This window comes from Cyprinus carpio, chromosome A16 (assembly GCF_018340385.1).
Source record: "Cyprinus carpio isolate SPL01 chromosome A16, ASM1834038v1, whole genome shotgun sequence".
Lineage (NCBI taxonomy): Eukaryota > Metazoa > Chordata > Actinopteri > Cypriniformes > Cyprinidae > Cyprinus > Cyprinus carpio.
Window position 1 is genome coordinate 11,004,568 of NC_056587.1, and position 24,563 is coordinate 11,029,130.

At 38.8% G+C, this 24,563-nt stretch overlaps 2 protein-coding genes across 8 annotated transcripts; one reads left to right on the top strand and one right to left on the bottom strand.

Moving 5' to 3' along the window:
- Positions 1-578: 578 nt before the first annotated feature.
- LOC109081080 (Golgi-associated plant pathogenesis-related protein 1-like) lies at positions 579-4,750 on the top strand. Its single transcript, XM_019096081.2, has 5 exons — positions 579-889; positions 1,704-1,812; positions 1,934-2,037; positions 2,448-2,525; positions 3,857-4,750. The coding sequence occupies exons 1-5, from the start codon at positions 877-879 to the stop codon at positions 4,015-4,017; spliced, it is 465 nt and encodes a 154-aa protein (XP_018951626.2). The 5' UTR covers positions 579-876; the 3' UTR covers positions 4,018-4,750.
- A 124-nt stretch (positions 4,751-4,874) lies between these two features.
- Positions 4,875-24,494, bottom strand: LOC109081079. 7 transcript variants are annotated; one of them, XM_042772607.1, is made up of 11 exons: positions 24,344-24,494; positions 18,293-18,429; positions 10,991-13,086; positions 8,083-10,828; positions 7,738-7,989; positions 7,523-7,611; positions 6,467-6,537; positions 6,217-6,364; positions 5,920-6,051; positions 5,527-5,649; positions 4,875-5,152 (listed from the first exon to the last, which is right to left on the bottom strand). In XM_042772607.1, exons 2-11 carry the CDS (start codon positions 18,375-18,377, stop codon positions 5,138-5,140), a joined length of 5,757 nt encoding a protein of 1,918 aa, XP_042628541.1. In that variant the 5' UTR covers positions 18,378-18,429; positions 24,344-24,494; the 3' UTR covers positions 4,875-5,137. The 7 variants fall into 7 exon arrangements, with proteins under 7 accessions (XP_042628541.1, XP_042628540.1, XP_042628537.1 ...); XM_042772606.1 differs by having other exon boundaries at positions 10,910-13,086; XM_042772603.1 differs by adding an exon at positions 18,687-18,818 and having other exon boundaries at positions 8,083-13,086; positions 24,344-24,467.
- Positions 24,495-24,563: the final 69 nt, after the last annotated feature.

Consider the following 24,563-nt stretch of genomic DNA (forward strand, 5'->3'; position numbering starts at 1 on the left):
ATATCTTTATTAATGTTTATTGTTTTTTATGTCATATTTTAGTCTAATATACTGTACTTAAAACTAATGTCTAATTGCACTAAAATCTCTTAACTTCTTTGAATCTGATCACTTCAACTGTTTTGAATCTGATCTGAATTAACATTGATCAGTGATGTCTAGTTACTTGATGTCTAGTTGGTCTGTTGCTAAACCAGTAAATATGACTTTACCACAGTAGCAGGCTTTCTAGTGTTTATCTGGTAGGTAAGCAAGATTCATACATCCACACCCACATTATTTTGGCACAATGTACAAACCCCTTTTTTATTTTTTACTTTAAATAGAGATAATGATAATAACAGAAATGCCTTGAGCAACTGCATCGAGGTCAGTGGCACACTCTCAATAGAAAGTGATTGTCAATAGAGACAATTATGTATAATTTTGTTATGTATAATTTATACGTTTGTACGGCACATTCATTTTGTCTGTTTGTATTTAGTTTAATCCAAGTGTGTGGTTTCAGCTCAATGCTTCCAGCTGAAAGCAGCAATGCCAACACCCATATAAGGCCATTTGGCTCATACAGATGATGTCATCATCCCAGTCCTGACTGGAGAATCTCCTTTGCCCTGTACAGTGTGAGAAAGAAAGGGAAAGAGGTGTGGTAAAGAGGAGAGAGAAAGAAGAGAAAATACATTTGTAGGGAATGATAAAATGGACTCAGCTGAAGCTTGCTTGTAAGATGTTTCAGTGTGTGGTTTCCAGAGGATGAAAAGCTAGATGCTACTTGGTTACACTGGAAAAACACAAGAGAGAAGACTGAAGCATTGTAACAGCTGCCAGGAACCGTGACAGTGAGGGAACTGCTTCGCTTAGAAGAGACTTTTTACCATGGGGAAGTCAGGTAAGTGCACAATTCACTTCCAAATCCCTGTCTCGCTTTAGCATTTGTGATGTTGTCAAATATATATTTTCTTCAGTCTCTGTCACTGCCATCCTCTGCTGCTGAATGAAGTTTTGTCAGCACAGGTTGAGTATATGCCAGCTTTATCACGCTGTATGTGTGTGCTGGGGATTGTTCCTCAATCCTTGCTTTGTTTGAGTGAAAGCATCATGGAGTTGGATTTATGCCTCAGCAGGAGTGGCAAGCACAACTGTTTGGCAACATCTGTCCAGTCTAAAAGTTGTGTCTTCTTTATCAAAAATATATTATCTTTCAAAAGTAGTAAAATATATTAAATATAAACTATTGTTTATTTAAAACAGTTAAATGTAATTATTATTATTTATTCATGTTTTCTTTTTAGCAGAAATACATTTTGAAATTTTGTGAAAACCTTTCAACATTTCATTCTAACACAAAAGACCAAACGTGATCGAGGGCTGTGTAAATGTTGCATTACTGCACAACCAACTACACTGTTAAAATGTACATTAAAAATAACCAAATTCAGTTATATTCACTAAATTTCAAGGCAAAACAAAACAATAAATTAATTGAAATATAGATATGCTTCAATGGCTTGTTTTTTTTCCTATTTTTGGTTGGGCCAAATGAAAGGACAACAAGGGCCCTAGTTTGGACATCTTTGTTCTCAAACTAGTATTAGCCTTAAGTGATACATAGTTTAGGCTGAAAGGTTGTTGATTTTAGCAAAGAGTAAAAAAATTGCTGAGCTTTCTAATCTCTTGCTATTGATTCCCTGTTGACTTTGCAGCCTCCAGGCTTTTTTGTGAGGAGGTAATGAAGACTCATAATGAGTACAGGAGAAAACATCAAGCCCCACCTTTAAAACTCAGCAGTAAACTGAGCCGCGAAGCAGCACGGTGAGATCATTCCTTTCATACGCTTGCTCTGCTCTTTGCTGTTCATGTCTCCTTTGACAAAGCTCTCATCTTTACTACAGTTTAATGCTCTTCAATTAAGCTGAACTCATGTGTCTTGTAGATATGCTGAGAGCCTTGCTAGCACCAGGATTCTGAAGCATAGTGTTGAGTCTAGTAGAGGAAACTGTGGAGAAAATTTAGCATGGGCATCTTATGATCAGACGGGTATGAATCCTCTTCTTCTGTTTCAAAATGTCCATCTGAAACAGGATGTGAGTGCAGCCTGCTGTCCTCTCCTTTTTGCAACAGCTGGGAATCATTAGGAATTGTAAACCTCTATATTCAGTCTAAAGCTGATTACAAAGTAGATTGGAATGTTTGGCCAGTCTGGGGTGATTTGTAAAATGTCACTAAATGTATAGTGGGTCATATAAAGCTTCAAGTTGTACCTTGGAATCTCCAGTTGGATTTACTATAATATTATAATTAAACCAGTTTTCAAGAATGTTCAAACAAACATTCTACAAAATAAGGAATTTAGGATTATTTGAACTAGAACTTCATAATAAGTGAATTTTTGGGTCCTGTCCATTTCACAAGAGAATCTGTGTATGTTTGTGTGCATGTGCCAACAGGTAAAGATGTGTCTGATCGCTGGTATAATGAAGTGAACCAGTACAACTTCAACCAGCCAGGATTCTCCTCTGCAGCTGGTAAGAGTATTTCTTGAGATCTATACTTACCTGCAAAGTTTACCTCCAGCTCTCATCAAACACACCTGAACCAGTGCATTAATGCTAGACTTTGTACTTCATCCACTCTCATTCCATACACCCTGACCAACTAAAAACTGCCCAAAACCCCTCTAAAATCAGTCAAATGACCAGAAACCAGACCAACTAAGACCAGAATACCTGGTGTAAGAAGTTCTTTTTAGCGGAGAAAGAATGTAAACACCATTTAATAACCTCTTGGCTCAGGACAGATATACAAATAAAAAATAAAGTCAGAATGAAATCAAAATTTACCCTATAAGCACACTTTACTAGTTAATTAATGCATGCAAGTTAATCCTCAGGAAAATTCGTTTGCCTTTGTAATCTTTCATCAAAATCTGAAAAGTTCCTTGTGTGATGAGTTTCACTCAGAAATGTCACATTACTAAAGTCAATCACAACTTTTGCATGTATAATATTTACTGATATATTATTTATCATTTATTTACTTAAAACAAAAGCACTAGGAGTGACATTGTGTCCTCTTGTGTCATCCGAAATAATTTTGCATTGAACTAAACTTTGCAGGCATGTTGATTTCCATTAACAGTATTGAGCACCCTTTTTATATTCATAACTCCTGTTTTATGACCAAATATAGTACAAACATACACATACAGCAGATAAGTTTGGCCCAGACAGTGTAATACAATATTCTTCAATATTTTTTCAAATTTGTAAAACGTGACTCATCCTATTGGAATGAAGCTTTCCAAAGCCCTCCCAGGCACAGGAAATTCCCCAATAAATTCAGCTATGAGAAGTCTCACAGCTGTTATCTCACGCCTTCTGCTTTTATTCACCTCGCCTGTTAACAGCTTCAGCCTGCAGGAAATGAGTAATACTACCCACCACCTCAAGAGGGCAGAACACATTTGAAAGAATCACAATTCTACAGCAGTTGATTCAAAATCTTATGAAGTGACTATATACAGTAGATGGTGGATAATGTCTATACTGACTGTAAATATGTGGTTGGGAATTTAGGAATGGGTGTTCCTGTAAGCATATGGTGTTGTCAACATCAAAACTGTGGGTGAAATCACCAGTAATTAACTTTGGATAAGCATCTGCCAAATGCATAAACTGTACTTGAGTCCCTTATTCCACTCAGTCTCTCAGCATATAAATATTTAACTGAGCATGAACACAAGCACCACATGGTTTATGGGAGGCAAACATGCATAAATACTTTGACAACTACACGGACATCCTATTCCTTGCTAAAATACACACCAATTAATGTAAGAATCATTGTTTTGTTCTAGGTCACTTCACTGCAATGGTGTGGAAAAGCTCAAAGAAACTTGGTGTGGGTAAAGCTGTGGCCTCAGATGGTTCTACGTTCGTAGTGGCACGTTATTTCCCTGCCGGCAACATTACCAATCAGGGCCACTTCCAGGCCAATGTCCTGCCCCCTAAAAGCTGATCCAAATGTATCTGGACACAGTGTGAGAACGAAAGTAGGGAGGGGAACTGAAAGAGAATGGGAAACAGCTGAAATTGGAAAGACTTTTAACTGGAGGACCAAATGCAGCGATGGTTGGCTTTAATACACAGACCTTACTTGAATAAAGAGCTTCTGTCTTTACATTTTCAGGCTTTTATTAACGTGAATATAAAGAGGCTTACATTAAACTAAAATGTTGAAGCTAATGCTAATTATATAGCTAACTTTTGCATAAAAGTTAAGTTTCATAGTGGAAAGGTCATTGTGTGCCTGCGTGTGCATAGGTGATGTCAGCATAACAGTATTAGAAATGATTTTTCATGAATGAAGCAAACACAAGATATAATCACGTACCTCCACTGCACTAAAATCTAATGTGGATATTTCTTTGCGATGCAGTTTTCATGCTGAATGTGAAAAGAAGTGTGTGACTCCACAGGACATTTAAGTGCATGAGATGTTGCAGAAAAAAAAGTTTTGTTAATGTTCATCCCTTTATATCATACATAGACTAATAATTCATCATTATTACTTTGGTCATCTTTGTGTTTTTGTATATTGATGTGGATTAAAATTGACAGTGTTCCAATAGTCTTATCTGATGTCATGTTTGCATTCAAAATTGAGTGAAAATATTATCTCTGATTTGTAGTTGCACAATTGTGCACAATCCATATAATTTGCTCAAACAATTACAACTTTAAAACATGCTTCTGTAACCAATATAAGTGCAATTCTCGTGCCATGTGCACTATTTCTGCATTCAAGATAAGATAAATACACACATACCCCAGGGGAAGTTCTAAAGAAAACAACTTCAGGTCAGATTCAAACCATCAGCTTTGAGGATATAAGCTTTTATTTCTACAATCTTCTGATCTACCATCTGAGCCATTACGGCAATATTAAAAGTTTGTTCAAAATGTATAACGATACATTTTTGTTTGTAAGGTGCATTTATATGATTCGTAGATAATGTTTGGAAACGAAGAGCTCTGGTTGTAACAGATTTATTTCAGCAGGAGTTTGGGCGGTGCAATATAGCAGCATTACTTGGGGGGGGGGGGGGGTGACACGCAAGGGGCAGGGAATTCCTTTTTTACATGGTCAGCTCCTGCGAATAGACACAAAAAACAAGGTTTAAAAGGTTTGCTCATGTTTTTGAATTATTGTTGCATTTGCAGGGACCAGATGACTCAAAATGCTCTCACAAATATAGTAACACTTTAAAAACCAGTAATCACTGATACAGAAAAAAAAACTAAAATGCAGGAACTAAATTATGTGTTCACAATTAAAAATTTCAAAAATAGGGTTTTTATTAGTTTGTTTGCTTATGGGAGGTCCAAAACAAGCAAAATACCCGTAAGAGGGAACCTATTATAGTGCCGTTTTATGGGATTTTGAATTGGAGGGAATCTAGTGTAAAATTAAGCATTAGACTGGATGTACAAATGCTGAATGGTTAATATAAAAGCAATCTCTCACCATAATGGCATTGACAATGTCATTCTTGTTGTGGCGCAGTGCACGAACTGCTTTAGCTCGAGACACATTGGCCTGTGCCATCACCAACTCAATATCTCTCTGCTCCAGCCCGCCCTCATCCAGCACAAACAGCGAAAGAGAATATGGTTCATATTAATTCAGCTGCTTCATTCATGCAAGCATATTGTTAAAAGGAAAAGGCAATCCAAAAATGGTGTCATTCATTTTGTTATTTTACTGACATTATTTTTTCCACAGAAAAAAAGAAAGTCATAAAGGTTTGGAATGAGATGAAGCGGAGTAAATAATGCCAGAATGCTCTTTTTTTTTTGGGGGGGGGGGGGGGGGGGGGGGTGAACTATCCTTTTAAATGGAGGAAATGAAAGATTATACCTCCTCTTCTTCCTCGCTCTCTTCTTTTATGGTCAGGGTTGGTGTGATGTCTGATGGGAGAGGTGAGGGGTCAAGAGGAACCTTAAATTTCTCTGCCGCTGCCTTGTGAACCTGCTGTGATAGGTCTTCAATCTTACAAAGAGAAGAAGAGGCCGACAGAATGCAAAGATGAAGATGAGCACAGATCAAGATATAAATATTTAAATATTCATCTTGCAATTGGAAATCTGTGCCACTGCAGCCAGACATCCTTGCATGTAGAATAAGAAAAAAAAAATTATGGAAAAGAATACCAACCTTGGCCTCTCCAAAGACTATGTAAATATCTGAGGCAGGGCTTTTGAACACATCTGGACGTGTAATTACAAAGAGAATATTTTTGGACTTCCGAATGGTGATGCGTGTCACTCCGTGGATCTGTTTCAGCCCGAGCTTTGACATCGCCGTAATGATAACAACCACATGGAGGAAAAGAGCGTAGGTCAGGGAATTTGTTTACAATATGGTAAGTCTTAAAACTGCTTGAAACTGGAGGTGCAGTCCCACCTTTCGTGCTTTTTTCTCACTTCGACTTTGTTTGGCTCTGCTCACTGACTCATCAGCAGGAGAGTGTGCCAACTATGAAAAAAAAGAAGATATGAAGTATGAAGACAGCATTGTAGGACCTAACATTGTCCATACAGTAGACTCAACTAGATTCAAGTATATCTTTGCTGATGCCTTTGACTACTGTTCTATGCTGCACTCAAAATAGTTTTTTTGCTGTTTGTTCAATTTATACTAGCTGTCCAGTTCCACTAGCTGATTGTAATTAAGTGTAAAGCATGTGTTCCATGTTTTTTTTTTTTTTTAAACCAACGCTTTACTTGAGATATGGTTAAAACAAATTAACATTAGTGTGCTACCCTGCACAACTGCCATACTAACTAGTTAACTGTAAGATACTCAGTTGGGATAGTTTGACATGTAATGTTGAGTTTTACTCAATTCAGGTACTTTTCTGTTACACACACACAGTTTGAGTAGAAATCACAGTTTAATTTAAATACCAAGTTCTGCCATGAAACTCTAGATGACGCAGGCTGATGAGTCCTTAACACAAACTGATGATATTCTTAGCATTAAATGACTTGTCAGAAGCTGATTGGTTCATGTTGCATACACAGCCAATGAGCTTGCTGCTTTACATTTAAATGGCTGATTAGCATTCTCTTGAGCACTGCAGCGTGCTTTCAGAGTTCCTCTGAAACCCTCCACCTTCCCCAGTTCCACCTGTATAGATCTGCTACAGGTTATTTTATATGCTATTTGTGCAGCAGCAGTATGTCTTAAATACTCACAGCACCTTATTAGCATATGAATTGGCAGTAGCAAGTTCCTGTACTTGCTTGCAGCAGCAGCAATAATCTACAAATACAGTAATAACCAACACCAGCAGAAGCGTAGCAGATCTGCTCCACCAAGACCAAATACATCAACAATGTCCATGCTCCCGAGAATTGTCTGCGAAATAACCTACGTAGTTCAGCCAATAATTATTTTTGGTCTGTGAGTTACATCTGTAATGTAGTTTATGAAGATTGCTAATGAATCTACAGCCCACCTGTGGATTTGAGGGTCTCAGCAATGTCCCACTGGGTTCCTCTAGCTCAGGTACTGAGCCATCACTGTCTGTTTCATTACCTGAACCTACTAAAAGAAAGAAAGAAAAAAAAAAAAAATTATAAATTGCTTTGTTTTGCTTTGCTATAAAAGCAATAAAAGAGGTACTTGAGAAAGATGCTGATGCCTCATGGCTAAAACAGATGATGAACATACTATTGTTTTTGAAGGGGAGATCCACATCCTCTGGGCCTTTTGATCTGTAGCTAATTGGGCACAAGTCTCGCTCTATACTCAGTCGCTCAGCTTGCTTTTGCTGAGTTTTTACCAAGGAGTCTGGTCGTGGACTGATGCAGGGGAGCATCTCTCTTTCATCTGACTGATTCAGTGTTCTTTGGACATGGGTACTGTCTGTTTGTCCAGTGGGTGTTGTGGACTGGGACTGTTCTGTTTGGTGTCCCTTGCATACTAAAGAAAAACACAAAACATATATATAGTTAAATACTAATGATTCCTAGGATGAAACAAACTAAACAACTAAAGAAACAAACAACAGCTTACCTGGAGGGTTCTCATGTCTGCATGGTTTTGCTGTCATGACTGTTCTTTCACTTTCATGATCATATGTGTCTTGAATAGGAACCAAAGTTGGTGTTTGTTCCTCTGTTTCCCTTGCTGCTGATTCCATACTGCTTATTTCAGGAGTCCGAATGGGACTTTGATAGTCAGGTTGGCTGGGTTTGCTGTCAGGAGCTGGCTGAATATGTGAGAAGGCAGCAGAAGTTTGGGAGATCTCATGGATGGGCTGTGACTCCTGAATGGGGGTAGAGAGATCCTTCTCCTGGACAACAGTGGATGAACATGTTGGAGAGACCATTTCTTGTTCTGGCATGTCCACCCTGAGGAATGAACTGCCCCCTACGTGATTGTCATTGATGTCTCTTGTGCTTTCTGTCAAACTTCCTCTGCTCAAAGATCTGTCTGAAAGTTCTTTCTGCCCATCTGGCCTTGTAAGGTCTGTTGTCTGAGTTACAGCAACTGGCTCTGTATGAACAGACTCTTTTGGCTCAATACAGCTAGGGTCAGGGGAGTCAAACATTGATTGTTCTGGTGTTTGGTTAAGTGCAGTGTTCTCTGTTATAGAGACATCATCTTTCTGCAGGGTTTCACCAAATTCCTCTCTCACTGAAAATATATCAAAATGTGGAGCTTGAATATCTGTAGTCTCCATTTCCTTTCCTTGGCACTGGATCTTTTCATTTCCCATTGAGGCTAAATCTGCAATGTTGGCTTTAAGGGCATCAGTTACCTTTGGTTTTGTGGCATGACCAGAATTAGCAATCTGTGCTGTTTTTGGTGTTGCCTCATCACTGTCAGCTTGGGAAAGACCTGATTTATGTGAATCGCCATCAGAATTTTTGTTCTGCTCCAGGAATGAAACATTCTCTGTAAAATCTTGTTCCTCTCTCTTTTGACATGTTTTCAATCCCTCTTTTCCCTTCTCATGTGAGTCAGATTTAGCTGTTTCCTGATCCTGAGCGTCAGTTGTAGTCTCTTGTTCAAGAAATTGTCTGTCAGTGGTTTTAGCTTCATCTGTTACTGTTTCATGTTTGATGTGTGCTCTTAACTGAATTACTTTCTCCCCCACAACCTCATTTGAAGCCACATCATGGGAGTTTGATGTCTCTTTATGAGAGACGGAAATCTGTTGGGGAATTGTTGATTCTGAGGGGTCAACAATCTTTATATCAGTTGGTTTCTTTCTGAATGTGAAGGTACCAAACGATCCTCCTTGCAAGTTGAATGTGAGATTGTTTTCCAAGACAGAGTCAGTGTTTGTTAGGGTAATTTTTTGAGAATTTGAATGACCCTGATTTGAAACTGGACCAAGATTATCTGATTGGTAAGAAATGACTGTTTTTGAAGAAGATCCACAAAGATCAGCGTGTTCTGGGGAAATGGTTGCTGTTAATGTGACATTATTAGGTCCTTGACAAGATTCCACATCCTGAGGCCGTTCAGATGTTATTTCATCACTTTCCTTCCTTAATGGGTCTGAAGATAAATCCTCTGGAATGTTGAAGTCTGTATTTGGAGTTTGATCTTTCACATCTTTTGCATCATCTGAAAGCATATTCAATGTAATTTCTGATGAAGCACTCAGGATTAAGGGTGTGGAAGTTTTTTCTGGATCATTCCACAATGGCATCAGACCCTTATCTGAACTGCAATCTATGAGTTGATTGCTCTCTGGATTTTGAAGGTTATTTGCATCATCCTCACCCCCTCCTGCCTCTGAAAGATCTTGAATCGATCTCCAGCTGGCAATGTTTGACTCAACCTCACCAACATCAATGTCTGTCATTTTCTCTTGGAGGTCACAATATCGGTTGTTGTCCTCATCATCACCCATGATGTCTTCTCCAGCGGCAATGTTATGAGAGACAGGCAAACCTTTACTCTGCACTGATCTAGCTATCTCACACATGAGCAGATTTTCAGCCTCAAAGTCACAGCATTCACCTAAAGACAAGGGGTCCCTTGGTGTCCAACTCTCAGAGTAAAGTTCCTCTTCTGTCATATAGCTCTCAGAGTTCTCTTTCTTTGGCGAAATGACAAGTCTGCTGTATGTGGAGCAGGACATAGTTTGAGAGGTTTGGTTTACATCATTGCCAGGTTGATTCTCTGTCAGATTATCTTGATTCATGGAACGTTCAAATGGTAAAACATCAGTTGGTGTTAAATTATCTGAGATGTCACACAGTTCAGGATAGGCACAAACTGGAATGTTTGTGGGGCTGCATTCATCCAGGTATGTTAGTTGGGGGACTCCCTTATTTAGGTCATTGGTTGCGGTTTCTGCTAACTCCATACTATTTCCATTTTTCTGATCCAGTTCCTGGCTATCATCTACGTTAGTCTTGTAGCACATGTCAGCAGCTGTAGCACCTGCCACACAGGAATCAACTGTACTACAAATTTGTTCTACTTTGCCTTGATCAACAGGTAATGTTGGATCATCTGTGGCGATCTGCTGTCCTTTCTCTGATGTTACCGTGACTGTTGATGGATCTGTACTCTGTTTTCCTTCCATATCCATTGTTTCGGTCTGTGCAGTCAATTCTTTTGAAAGCTCACCCTTCAGCAACTTTGTTTCTGAAATTTGTTGTGTGATTACGCTTTCACCTTGAACACTGCAGTCTGCCAGATTCTCTTGAAGTTCTACACGTGGAAGTTCAGATGATCCGGAGGATATCTCCATTTCACTCTCACTACCAGAAGATTCGGGTTTTGCATGGCTTACTGACTGCACAGGTTCATCTGGCCCAGGGAACTGTTGGGAGAGTTCTGCATGCTTCTCTGTGGAGTACAGATGGTCGTCTTCAACCTGCACAGGTTCATCTGGCCCAGGGAACTGTTGGGAGAGTTCTGCATGCTTCTCTGTGGAGTACAGATGGTCGTCTTCAACCTGCACAGGTTCATCTGGCCCAGGGAACTGTTGGGAGAGTTCTGCATGCTTCTCTGTGGAGTACAGATGGTCGTCTTCAACCTGCACAGGTTCATCTGGCCCAGGGAACTGTTGAGCGAGTTCTGCATGCTTCTCTGTGGAGTACATATGGTCGTCTTCATCCCCGTTATAAGACGTGGAATCAATTGAGCCCTCAGTGTCATCCTGAAAAGCAAAGGACTCATCTACACCTTCGTTTATTGAATTCTCTGAAAGGGAATTTAGAAAGGATGCAGAGGTGTCATCTTCATTTGGGTCTTCCACTTCCTTTTCAACCTTCCAAGCTGCCTTTTGTTGCTGTGCCTCATCATTAACCACATCTTCAACATCACACTCATCTTCATCATCATACTCATCTACATCGGCTTCCTCTTCTCCAGCAGCATATGCATCCACATCATTCCCCTGCTCATCATCAGTGGGGAACAGGGTTATATCCATGGAATCTGCCTGGATTATCAGGCTTCCATGGAAAGGCAACATAGAAGCAGGAAACATTGCATCACTCCCAAGCCCATCCTCTCTAGAATAGCCATGGAACAGAGGAGCAGAGGCACTGAGATATAAACTATTACTGCTATTACTTTCTATGTCTACAGTCTCTGGAGAGTGGGTGACAGGGGTTTCGCTCCCTGTATCCAGTGCAGCAGATGCATTATCGTCTGGTGTTATAGGGTGATCCAGGCTCACAGATGGCTCTGAGAAACAGGCATTGAAATCTATTTCAAGACTTTGATGTGAATCATTAAAAGTTTGAGTTGCATCAGGGGCTTTCTGGAAATCTCTAGGCCTCAGAGAGCCCTCAGACACCCCTGTGTCCTCCTGGCAGTCTGTTTTACTCTTGTTGCTGCTGTTCTCTTGTGTGGAAACATGTTCTGTAACCCAATGAGGACTACAGGTGTCCCTTGTTAGTATATCCACTTCACAGGCAACATCTTGCAGCAACTCCGGCATATCAGGTTTACCCAGACAAGCATCCCTTTCGTTACCAGTTCGATCATCTCCAAGCTCATCACCAATCTCTGAGAGGGACTCCACATAGCAAGCAGGAGCTTCTTGCAACTCTGCCTCAGCTGTTAAGTTTGGAGAGCATGAGTGGGAGGTGCTGGAGGTGTATGAAGTCCAGCTGCCTCCCTCAGCAGTCATGTAGGAACCAGAGGGAGAGGTAGGAGGGGAGCACAGATCAGACTCATCAGTTGGAGATCCTGGACTTTGGCTTGGGCTCCCTGGGCGCCACTGTTGCTTGAGATGTGAGCAGTAAGCCATCTTAATGGGGGTGGAAGGGGCTGTATAGTAGCGATCAGGATCAAGTCCTGGAAGGACACCAATGCGTTGTGGGTCAACAACATAGGGAGGCTCGGAAAATGACAAGGAAGGCACTTCACCCTGAGATAAAGACAGTGGCTCTCCCTCATTATCTGGGAAAAGAGTACTGCTGTCTGTCAATTCGGCATCTCTCACTTTGGACTCTAGGACTTGACATTCAGGTATCTGACCTATGCTTTTCTCCTGTTCTGGAACTGAAGTCAAACTCTTAGTCTGATCTGCAGTAGAACTCACCTGACCAGTATCTAGCTTTGCATTTTCATCTAGCCCAATGTGACATTTCATGGAAGGTTCTGAGGGCTGGTGTCCTGAACTAGGTGTTTCTTGACCTATCTGCTTTCCTAGCAGCACTCCACTTTGTGTGTCCATGTTTCTCAGCAGAGCCTCTTGCCCCATTACCACCCTTGAGTCCATGGTCTCTGGCTCTTGAAAGTCACTTTCTATTTCTGATCCAGTTAGGACTTTGATCCGTTCCATTTTCATAGGACCTCGTCTGCAGGCTCCTCTACCAAACCGCCCTGTTGGTCGGCCGAAATTTCCAGAATACCCTTCTAATTCAAAACTTGCACCCTCAGGCTGTGGGCGAGGAGATGTGGTTGGTTTGGCCATTACCAGGCGGGGTCCAAAAGGAGTACATAGTGGGGAGAGTTTTGGAGGGCTGCTGGGAGAAGGACTGGAGGCACTGTCTGTTGGAGTTGAGGCTGAAGAGCTGGATGTTTGACCAGACAGATCTAAAAGATTAAAGTAAAAAAATAATTATTACATTTTGTTATATAAATGAAAATCTGCACAGATTTATTATTGAGGTGACATTTCTGCATGAAAATTTCTTTAGCAAAGAAAATCTTTATAGTGTTTGACAGTACTCAAACATCCTGACAATATAGTATATTATAAAAATCATTTATGAAAAAGGATTATAAAAAGCCTAATAAAATGACTTCAAATTGAATCAGCCAGCTGATCTCTTTTTATCCTTCTATGTTGCCCCAAACATGAATAGTACTGCCAATGAAATGTCACTGTATGAAATATTCAATACAGTACTGCAAAAGGTCATCTGAACTGCAGTTATATAAAGTGTTTTAAACTGAATTGTATGCAATAAATCCAGTAGAACAATTTAATTTCAATTTGTCAAGATATGACAACTAGCAGCACTATCCAAAAGTAGTATAATTTTATCCCATCCTATATTATATGCCAGAACATATTTCTGCAAGTTGTGATACCATAGCCATTTGGTACCAGTGTTTCTATATAAACTTGTCCACAAGCCCTGATCATACTTAAAAGATATCACGACTGAACTACTGTACTTGTATTCAGGAGGAGTGAGGGTTTTTGGTGGGGGTGTGATGAGGCCTAAAGGGTCAACACTGTGGGGAGCATTTTAATGTCCAGAGAGTAATTGGACGTCTTTGTCAAACAAGGATCTTTTTCCACAGCAAACTCAGAGTCAGAGTAACAGATGGACTTTAAAGAAAGCAAAATAAGCAGCAGTGTCAGCACAAATCTCTTTTTCCTCTCTGGACTTCTAATACCAATGCATGCACACACAATGTATCTATGTGAAAAGTTAAAAAAACAAAATAGTTAGACAAGTGAATGTGTGAGTACATGTGCTCAGACAACTAAATTATCTTCTTTTTCTTTTAAATACCTAACACTTTATCATTGAAGAGCACCTGGCACCTGTTATAGCTGCAATATTCAACAGAGATACAGCCAGTGACAGTCATGTAGCTCATTACATTATACAGAAACATGACATTCACATGACATTCAGTGCATTTAGATGTGTTAAATTTTTCTAACATGATTAGCACAGAGTAGTTCCCATCAGCTCTTCACCCACTGCACTGATTATCTGACAGGTCTGTGGCAAAATGGAGTTGTTATTAGATTATTTCCTCCTCACTTCAATCTCCTAAATTCTCTCAGCATCACAATAACCTTTGAATAGGCTTGATGTGGATTATCATCACAATCTCTTCTGGTTGACTCTAATTCACACCGCTGCATTGCCATTGACATGTTGTTGGCTTCTTTGCTTAACAACATGTTCCACATATACAGTAACACTGCATACAAAATGGTTTTGAAAAATGTGTTTTTTGAAAATACACCACTGAAGTGTTGCTGGAAGCCCTGACAGAAAGATTAGCTAATTTGTAGCTAATTTTATAAAATGAATACAAAATTTGTCTTTTTTATTTAATGAAAAATTAGTCTTGTTAAATGAACTATTATTTATAAGCTTTTTTTCCCCTTCTTGGGCCTGAAATGGAGGAATTTTGGTCAATACTGATAATTAAACATTATTTTGCTAAATGTGCTTTTGTGCTGGAACCTTGGCTAGTTTAGGGCCGTCAAGGATAAATAATGACAATAAAACTAGGGCAGCAAGCCCTTGTTTTGATAAATGATTTATTGAATCGTTCAAATCAAACGACTCGTTCAAAACGGCTGATTCAATTAGAAACGTAACAAGCCTGCGTCCCAATGTATATAATATCCATTCTAAATTCTATGTGATATTAGTAATTTTCAATACTATTTAGGGCAGACAGGCTTGATAGTATGCACATTGGGACGCAGGGAAAGTGTCCATCTGAATGGTGCCATTGAATCTCTGGCTCTCTTGATTCGTTCAAAAACTGATTCATTCAAGGAACGAAACACCGTGCCGTATGCACTGTTGTATAAAATTAATAGCACATTTGTGCTCGCGCATGTAGGTCTACTAATATTCAGAAAAGTACATTTCTTGTGTAATGAATATAAAAACAAAAACTCATACATTGGTATTTTTTTCTTTAATTGCTTGAATTATAAGGTTATGTACCTGTATTCTAATAGGCTTCATCACTCAGTGAATGCTTTTGGACTCTGAAGACGTGTTTTTGTTTGGTTTTTGCAAGGTCGATGACTTGATAATGTCAGCTCTCCTATCTTCTCTCAATCCCTCACAGTTACACATACAGCACAATAACATTATGTCTGGACATTGTTTTTAAATTCTAATGAAGGAAAAATCATACCTTTTCTGTTGTCTTCTTTCTAAAGAAATTCAAAAGTTGCGCTTGAACCATTTTGCGTGAAAAATGAAAACTTGCTTCCACTTGTGCGCAGCTTGTTACAGAACCGTGTTCTGATTGGCCAATCGCCGTTATGCGTGAATTATCTTAAGTAGATAATTTTAACATTCCATTTGCATGATATGTTTTACATAATACTCATTATTAATCCAAAGGGGATGGTAAGGGGGGGGGGGGTGGTTTTACTGAGGAGATGCTTTTTGTCATTTTTTTCAACCAGGGGATTCCATCCCCCCGCATCACCCTCCTCAATTCGAGCCCTGTGTGTATCACTCTTCAATCCTCTCTCTCTCTCTCTAAATTTCCTTCTCTTTATCATAATCTTATTCCCTCCCACTTCTCTCTCCTTCTGTGTCCTAAAAACGTCATCAGAGGGCAGATCCATCTTATTGTGCCATAATAGTGTGTATCATTGTGTGTGCACATGACCCAAACCATTCGAGCTAAATTGTGAGTGTGTGTGCATACTTGACTGTATGTTTGTGTTTATGTGTGTCTGTGAGACTATAGGCTAATTGTTCTGCTTTGTCAAGATTCAAAAAGACAACGTCACACCTTCTGTTTTCTGCACAAGGCAGCACTGTTTTGGAGCAGTATGCAAAGCGATCACTGTGTGAGTGGGAGTGTTCACATATAAGAGGGGCCATTGTTGCCTCAAAAACATAATTTGCAGAGCAAAATCACTACAGGGAAAGGCAGAAGTGTGTAGACCTGCTCGAGGCACCTCCTCAAATAAAACAACAGATGGAGTAATGTTTGTGTATCCGTGTCTGACCTCTTTCTTGATTGCCCTTCAATCTCAGACCGCTATTGTTTGTATGGTAGGATGAGCAGGTGGTACTAGAGTTCACCTCTTTGGATCCAAAATCTAAATACTACGATTTATCGTTAAACATGACCTGGAACAATGGAAGTGAGTAGACATCATCAGCATTCCAAATGGAGTTTCAAATGCCATACACTTTCATACTTGCGTAATACAGCAAGTCCTGAATATTATCTGATGCAAGAAGGGCATTCACAAAATCTTCCCTTTTCCATTGCTTTCAATAGACGTTAAACATCGAATTTTGTTCATTGACATAATTATTGCGGTGAAGATAGATATGCATTGTTTAAGTTTAAAACAAATGCTAATGAGACTGAAGCAGTGGCTGACCGAACAATGTTTTGTTCTTAGAGACAAGTGAATCTAAACTATGAAACACTGTAGGGTCCCTAATGGTAGGTCTCTTGTGTCAGCTGCAATATTATACTTGTCAACAAATAAAGCTTTGATACTAGTTTCATAGCTTTTATTCTGAGAAATCACAGTGGGTTATGTATGGAACTGGCCTTGTTTAACCCCAGGTGTCTGATCATCCAATGTCTGACCTATCTGATCCCTTGGTCTGTCTGTGTGTGTGTGTGTGTGTGTGTGTGTGTGTGTGTGTGTGATGTAATTGAGAGGGACTGAATAGAAGCAGGCCAGGCAAACACGACATCCACCCAGCTTATCTAGCTCTCATACTGTGCCAACATATTATTCAATTAAAGAACATCTCTTTCTTTAACAGTGCCTTTAAATACTCAATAGCATTTCAATAACAATGAAATTTAAATAAAGACATGTCATGGAATGAAATGGAAAGGCCTTGTTTTTGTAACAAAAGGGTGTGGATTGTATTAGAGCTGATGCATCTTATTTTCTGGACACAAAAGTAATATCAAGTATATTTTAATGTCGACAATAGAAATTATACACAAAAAAGCATCGTCGCCTGGTTGGCATGCCAAAAATGCCATCATATTCCACACTGTTATTCAATACCCCACCCTTAATACTGAACACAATCATTATTATGCCATTGTGTTTTGTGACGATCACACATCACGAACACACATCGGATTTAGAGGCAGAGTTCGTTGAGACGACTACAATTTTTACGAGCGCTCAGTCCCGAGTCTCCTTTCTTCTTATTAGTTCAGTTATCTAAAGATAGTGCCGACAAACTGTCACACATGAGGGTTCTCTTTTTGTAGGGCAATCTTTCCGCTCGTTCAAACACACACACACACACACACACGCCTGTATGCTTACTGGAAAATTCCATGCCTTTTTGCAGATTGTGCTTTCTTCGCTAATTATTCAATGTTAAAAGTGATAAGCCTGTACAAGCACACCAGGAGTCCCAAACATCCCAGCAGTTTGATAAGGATTCACTGCATCAAGACAATTAACTCCATTACAAACCATGTGCCCAGAATTTAACCACCTACCATTAGCACAAGATGGAGTAACAAAAAATGTTTGTGTTTAAAGCTACTAATCAAGCTCATTTAAATGTAGTTTACATAGATACTCTTTCATTTGTGACAATTTTATTATATTTTGTCCATAACATATGCGTGTCATTCCCTCAACAAATAGACAAACAGCATCTATATCTTATCCTAAAGTAACATCTTAAATCAGATCAGAGTCATTTCATGCAGGCATGTTATGGACACCTATGCACTTGTCCTAAACAGCCTTGATTCCAACTGATGCTGTAACTTGGGGTTCTGAGAGTGATGCTGTGTCATGCTCTTGTAATTGCAGGCAGGAAGGAGGAGTGTGTGTATGTGTGTGTGTGTGTGTGTACTACAACCACTTAGCACTCACAGTGCTCTTTTAGGACTCTGCTGGATGATGTTTCTGGGTGCGGCTGTACATGTTCCTGATTTCTGTCTCAATGTCCTAGCAAATAATTATATTAATTAGACGCATGCTTTCAGCCGAGCATCCTTTGTGTACTTCCACGTTTGTCCTTCTCTGTCCCTAATATAGCATGCTGTGAGGTGTGTGTTTGCTTACCTGGTCCTGGCAGCTCTGATTGTGGGTCTCCAGAGTCCAAAAGGCCCTGTGTGGGGCCGCTCCGATGTGCAGTCTCACCAGGCATATCTGTGTGGCAGAGCCTCTGACGCACTGCCTAAAAACCAGGAGCCAGTAAACTGAGGACAGAGAAAACGAGTATAGGATGTTGCCTCCTCAGCGCAAAGATACAGATCCGTGTTCACTGTTTGTGCATTAATGTCAGCGTGCATGTGAGAAAAAGAGAGAGAGGGGCTGCAGAGCCACACCGGTAACAGCATGGGAAATCTGAGCGTGAGCTGCAGTATTCTCTCTGATTACGAGAGAGCCCGCCCCAATCGGACTCTCTGTCGCTCACATTACCCCTCCCTTCCTCACTGCTGTGCTGCTTCCTAACCTCGCTCTCCCCCTCCCTCTCTCTCTCTCTCTCGCTCGCTCTGTCTCCTTCTCTCCTTCTCTCCCTCCTGCTCTCGTTTCAGCAAGTGGGTCTTGGACAATGATGTCAGCAGATTTTTCTATCTCTTGGAGGCTGGGGGATAGTGATACAAAACACAGCAGTCAAAAAAAATAGAGGTGCTGTGCACTGAATTTTTTTTTTTTATAAAATCTAATCTAATAGCCATGCTGAAAAATAATGTTTAAACCAGCCTAAGCTTGTTGGTTTTAACGGGTTTAAGATGGTCTCCCAACCTGGCTTAGGGTCTAAAACCCCTCTAAAACCATCATCAAAACAGATTGGGAGACCTGTAAAAGTTGGAGTTTTGGAACAATTCAGGTCCTCCCTTGAAACTGGGTCTACATTAGATATCAGTTAATACCTACTGCATCGAAATGATTTAAATATGTATATAATATCTTATTATATTGTGCATAATAAAACAAATTTGATGTCATTTCTTTCACTTGATGAACTGTTTATAAGTAATAATATTAAAACTTCCATAATAACCAAAATAAATTATACATTTAATATTCATGAATACATGTAGGGTAAGTGCAAAGGTATCAGGCTAATCTGGTATCTGTATGCTATGCTAGTACATTATAACATAGTTCAACATTTATCATATCATTATTTTGTAAGATCTGTAATCAAGCACTAAAAAGAGTACCCATTAAAAGTAATTTGAGCCAATAGGATTTCTTGGGCTCCTAATGGAGATCTGATTTTGAGGGAGGACTTGATTTGTCACCACATCGGAATGAAACAGAAGTTGCTATTATTGTGCTATATATCCAAGTTAAATGGATTCCCGAACAAGAAATAAATATAGGGCGGGATTAAATTTTTTCCATTGGGAATTGATTGGATTACTGTTGTTTGCTATTCTTGCAATCTCGTGTGAGTGACTGGTTGCTGGAGGGGAGGGGTTATTGTACTTTCCTTGAGTTGGTGAACATGACATTACAGATGTTAATGATCATTAAACATATTTAACATGGAAGTGCATGGATAATTCATTTATTATAAACAATAGAATATTCCATATAAAAAAAAAAGAAAAAAAAAAGAAAGAAATGTTGAGTTGGATTTCATGGTGTCTTTAAAGTGCAGTAAATATTGCAGTTTTTTTTTTTAAATAAATGATTTGTCCATGCACATTTTTTTTTTAATTCATGTGTTATACGATTTATATCTTTAGTCAAAAACATTAATGTCCCTATTAATGCCCCCTTGCAATACATCTCTTTTTGCAACCTGTCACTCACATGAGAATGCAGTAATTAGAAAACGACAATCCAATCACATTCTCTTGTTTAAGAAGACGTTTCACTACATTTCATAGCAGGGAAGAAAAGAGAAAAGAAAAGAATGCAATTTCAATTTCATGCCAACTTTAAGACCAGTTAATCAGCTTTAGGCGTTTTTTTTTTTTTCCCAGCAAGAAGTGGTTACATGATAGCCATACTGCACAGAAAAAATTAAATCTTATTCTTCACATCCCTCTCTCCCTAAACTATTTGTCCCAGGCACAGATGTGTGTTTGGTTGTGAAAGGTTGTTAGAGTGAGATACTGTAACTAAAATATATTTGTGCTACACAATGTGTTAAATTCATAATGCAATTTCTAAAAGTGTTTTGGATTATCGTAAAATGACAAAAAAAAAAAAACATGAGAAGCCGGAGAAATACTCTTTCTATAATATTGTTCTTTCAAATCAACAAGATAAAAACAACATCTTTAAAGATCAATGTAACTGAGCTTCATGAAAGTGAGAGTGAGGGATACTGCAGTAAATTTAGCTACAGCATACAGGGCTATGTTTCCACGGCAACTGTGGGGGAGAACTCATGGATGCTTTAGAAAGGGAATCCAATATTCAGCAGGTTCCAGCACTGGCAAGGCTTAGGGACTTTCCTGAGTTACTCTTCTCTTTCTGCTCTCACTTTCCATTTCAAACATCCGGATCTTTTGCTGGAATTTTAGGGAACTGGATGGCTGGAACAGTGAGACACAGTGATAAAGTACTTATTCACTTCTCTCAATGCAATTTTATATATATATATATATATATATATATATATATATATATATATATATATATATATATATATATATATATATATATATATATATATATATATATAAATAATATTAATAGTGAACGTGAATAAAAACAGAGACAGATACGTAAAGATAAGTCTCTAATTTGATTAAATCCAGAGAAAGGGTCAAAGGTTTTGCTGGTAAAATGATGCATCTGTTTACTCTGAAATGCACAGACACTAAATGTATGCTTAAGAACATTTATTGCCAAAACAATGTGCATTAATAGGAAGTTTGTTCTGTTTTTGCTGCTACAACTGTATAACAGTTTTGTGCAGGCCAGTCAAGTTTTTTGACACCAGACTCAATAAAACATTTGAAATAAGTCCTAAATTCAGGCGACCCAATAAAAAAAAAAATCATACCCTGAGTTCATTTTCTGTGAGAGGGCCGGGCTGGCAGGCTAAACAACCAAGAGCGGGCACAATCCTGTGAAACTCTCCCCAAATAATGGGCCCTGGAGTCTACGTTTGATTGCCCATGATTATTGTTTGCAATAGGTTCATACTGTCAAATTATTTTGCATACTTTTGAACTATGTCTATATTATACAACAGTCAAGTCCTCGGGTGTGATGGAGCTGTTAATTCAAAGCGCTGAAACTTCACTGTTTGTATCATTCCGTTTGTTTGTGGTTTTGCGCGTTTTTGACAAACTGTAGTCCGCTTGGTGGTCATTCCATGATGGATTTCATCAAACATGCAACAAGTGACTGTTCTTTATGAGCGAGTCAATTGAAACATTTATTGAACCGATTCGTTCAAAACGCAGATTGCTTCCATCACGTGTTGCTTGGAAACGTTTTCGCTGGCGGAGCAAATCAGACGAAGTAACCTGTAATATTGTGTCTAAAATGTAAGTTACTCAATTTTAATATTTTGCTCATTTAACTGTTGTGCTGATTGGAAAGGTCTTTTTGAGGTCTGTCCCAAAAATATTTGGATACTCAAAACAACGCAAAGGTGTTGCGTTATACCAGCCAAGCAGGGCTCTCAAGTCTCATGCATTCACCGTGAGACACGCTGTCATCCCGTTCACACGCCACACCATTTCTCACGCTGAGAAATAAGGGATAACTTGTCCTGCTATAATTAATGAATGAATACGGAGGGAAGCTCTGCTAGGGATGGGCATATCGATATATCGATACTGACGCGAGTATCGAAAGTATCGATACTCAAAAAATAGCCTACCGATACTAAGGTGTGTTTTATTTACCAGTGATTTTGTTTATTTAAAATAATAATAATAATAATAATAATGTGTATAAATGCATTTAACTGGATGAATAACCTTTGTTTGCAAGTAACTGTGTAGGATAGAACTATTTTCCTGCTCATCTGAACATACGCAAATGTTGCAAGAAAGAACCAATCAATCACAGAGAGCAACCGAGAGTGTTCACTCACTTCTGACAGTGCATTCAAACAGTGCTGCGTTTCCAAAAAGTATCATAAGAAACCATTAAAGATTTTGGGAAGGGCAGCCCTAAACAATGCTTATCAGAGGACAGAAAAAAGCATATGTTTGAGTTATTTCACAAACAAATTTAAATCGTAGCCTACATATTTTGTGCAGTTACATTTATTTTCAATTGAACGTTGAAAGATAATACAGATCATCTTCTATTCTGTAATGTTAATAGAAATCATACACTGTCAGAACATAAAGGTTGCATTTTATGCATGCAACAGCCCGTCACTGGCAGTCCCTTATGATAATGAACCAAGTGACCATAGTTCAACTGTAGTATTTGTAGATTTGAATCATGTGTAACCAAAAAACACATTTGAACCATATGTAAAAAAATATATAACCTAATAAATTACAGTTAAGGTGCATTGAATTTTAAAAATGTGTTTTAAACAAAGTTAAGTGGTTATTATTACCCATTTCACTCTTAGTAACTTAATAATTTTCATTATTTAAAAGTTTAGTTCAGAAGTATCGTATCGGTATCATTATTGACGATACTGCCTTGAAAAATATCGGTATCGTATCGACAACAAAACAAGTGGTATCACCCATCCCTACTCTCTGCCGAGTTCATAACTGTCTTGAGTAAAGGACACCTACCATCCAATCAGAAATTAGAATGTTGTTGTTGTTTCCGCGTAAAATACGTGATCCGCTGCTAGTGTGTTCGCAACATGGATGCGCGCACACACGGCGTGTAAGTTGGGAGCAGAGGTGGGTAGAGTACCCAAAAATTTTACTCAAGTAAAAGTAAAACTAATAGTCTGAATAGTTACTTGAGTAAGAGTAAAAAAGTATCGGATAAAAGAAAAACTACTCAAGTAGTTAGTTACTTTGGATCATATACTGTATATCTCTAGTCTATTTTTATTCAGATATATAGATACAATTTATGTAATGTGTGTGTGTGTATATAGAAATAAGGGATAACTTGTATATATAAATAAATAAGCCTTTATGCCAGTCTTCAGTGTCACCTAATCCTTCAGAAATCATTCCAATATGTTGATTTACTATCAATTATGTTATTTTTAGCTTTCTATTCATCAAAGAATCCTAAACAAAACGTCACAGGTCTCTGTAAACTGTTTCCAGCGCTGGTAATAAATCAATATATTAGAATGATTTTTGAATGATCAAATGACCCTGAAAACTGGAGTTACAGCTGATGAAAATTCTGTTTTGCATCACTGAATTAAATTATATTTTAAAGTATATTAATTATGTATATGTATAAATAACCTCTGACACGGAGAAGAGTGAAAACTCTTCACATAACCGCTAAGTTACCGGACATCTGAACATTATCGAACCAAATGCACATTGATGGATCTTCTTCCATCGGTTCTGCAAAATGTAAACAAATGTATATTTCTGCAAGCATAAATATTGTGGAAATATCAATATTAATTGTGTCTAGGCGAAGGCATTCCTCCTGGAACAGAGCTAACGCGGGTTTGGAGGGTATTCATTTCATACTCTGTGACAGCTTATTTAATGTAAAAATTATACATTGGATTTAATTTATAAGTTACACATAACAAACTGGTAAAGTCATAGTGGTATCGTGTACTGTAATCGAATGTAGCCTAAGTTATACCTGTTGAACCGTAGACAGCACACGCGGTGTTCATCTAATAAAGATCTTCATCTCTAGCAAACAATAGCCTTTGCATATTTTCTTTCTAGTAGATCCAAAGCCACGTCTTCAACGCTCTTGATGTTCTTAAACTTTTGTTACAACTCGGAGTGAACCGCTTCAGAGGCTCTGCGCGCGCGGCAGGGAACTGAACGAATCATTCAAACTGATTCATGAATCGCGAAATGGGCATCGCTCATTGCCAAGAGAAAAGTAGACGGCGCGTTTGGAATAAACTGAAGCATTTATAACTTGTATTGCATTAAGATAAAGTAACGAGAGGAGCGTGGCCCACAGTAACGAAGTAAAAGTACCAATCTTTAAATATACTCCAAAAGTATTAGTTACCCAAAAAATGTACTCAAGTAAATGTAACTCGTTCCTACCCACCTCTGGTGTTTACCCTGCTGTGAACTTGAGGGGAACTGACTTCAGTTTAAGTCAGGGATCTCCAGCCCTGCTCCTGGAGTGCTACCATCCTGAAGACTTCAGTTCCAACCCTGCTCCAACACACCTGTCTGTAATTATCAAGTAGCCCTGAACACCTTGATTAGCTGCTTCAGGTGTGTTTGATTGGGGTTGGAGCTGAAATCTGCAGGACAGTAGCTCT

What these genes read in the sequence shown, in the direction of transcription:
- LOC109081080 (XM_019096081.2), top strand. An exon ending in CTGAGCCGCGAAGCAGCACG is followed by an intron (nt 1,813 to 1,933) that starts GTGAGATCATTC and finishes TGTGTCTTGTAG; the next exon opens with ATATGCTGAGAGCCTTGCTA. An exon ending in AGGATTCTCCTCTGCAGCTG is followed by an intron (nt 2,526 to 3,856) that starts GTAAGAGTATTT and finishes GTTTTGTTCTAG; the next exon opens with GTCACTTCACTGCAATGGTG.
- LOC109081079 (XM_042772601.1), bottom strand. Translation starts at nt 18,377, where the DNA reads ATGCCTGGTGAGACTGCACATCGGAGCGGCCCCACACAGGGCCTTTTG. An exon ending in ATCAGAGCTGCCAGGACCAG is followed by an intron (nt 13,087 to 18,292) that starts GTAAGCAAACAC and finishes TTAATCTTTTAG; the next exon opens with ATCTGTCTGGTCAAACATCC. An exon ending in CAGACATGAGAACCCTCCAG is followed by an intron (nt 7,990 to 8,082) that starts GTAAGCTGTTGT and finishes GTTTTTCTTTAG; the next exon opens with TATGCAAGGGACACCAAACA.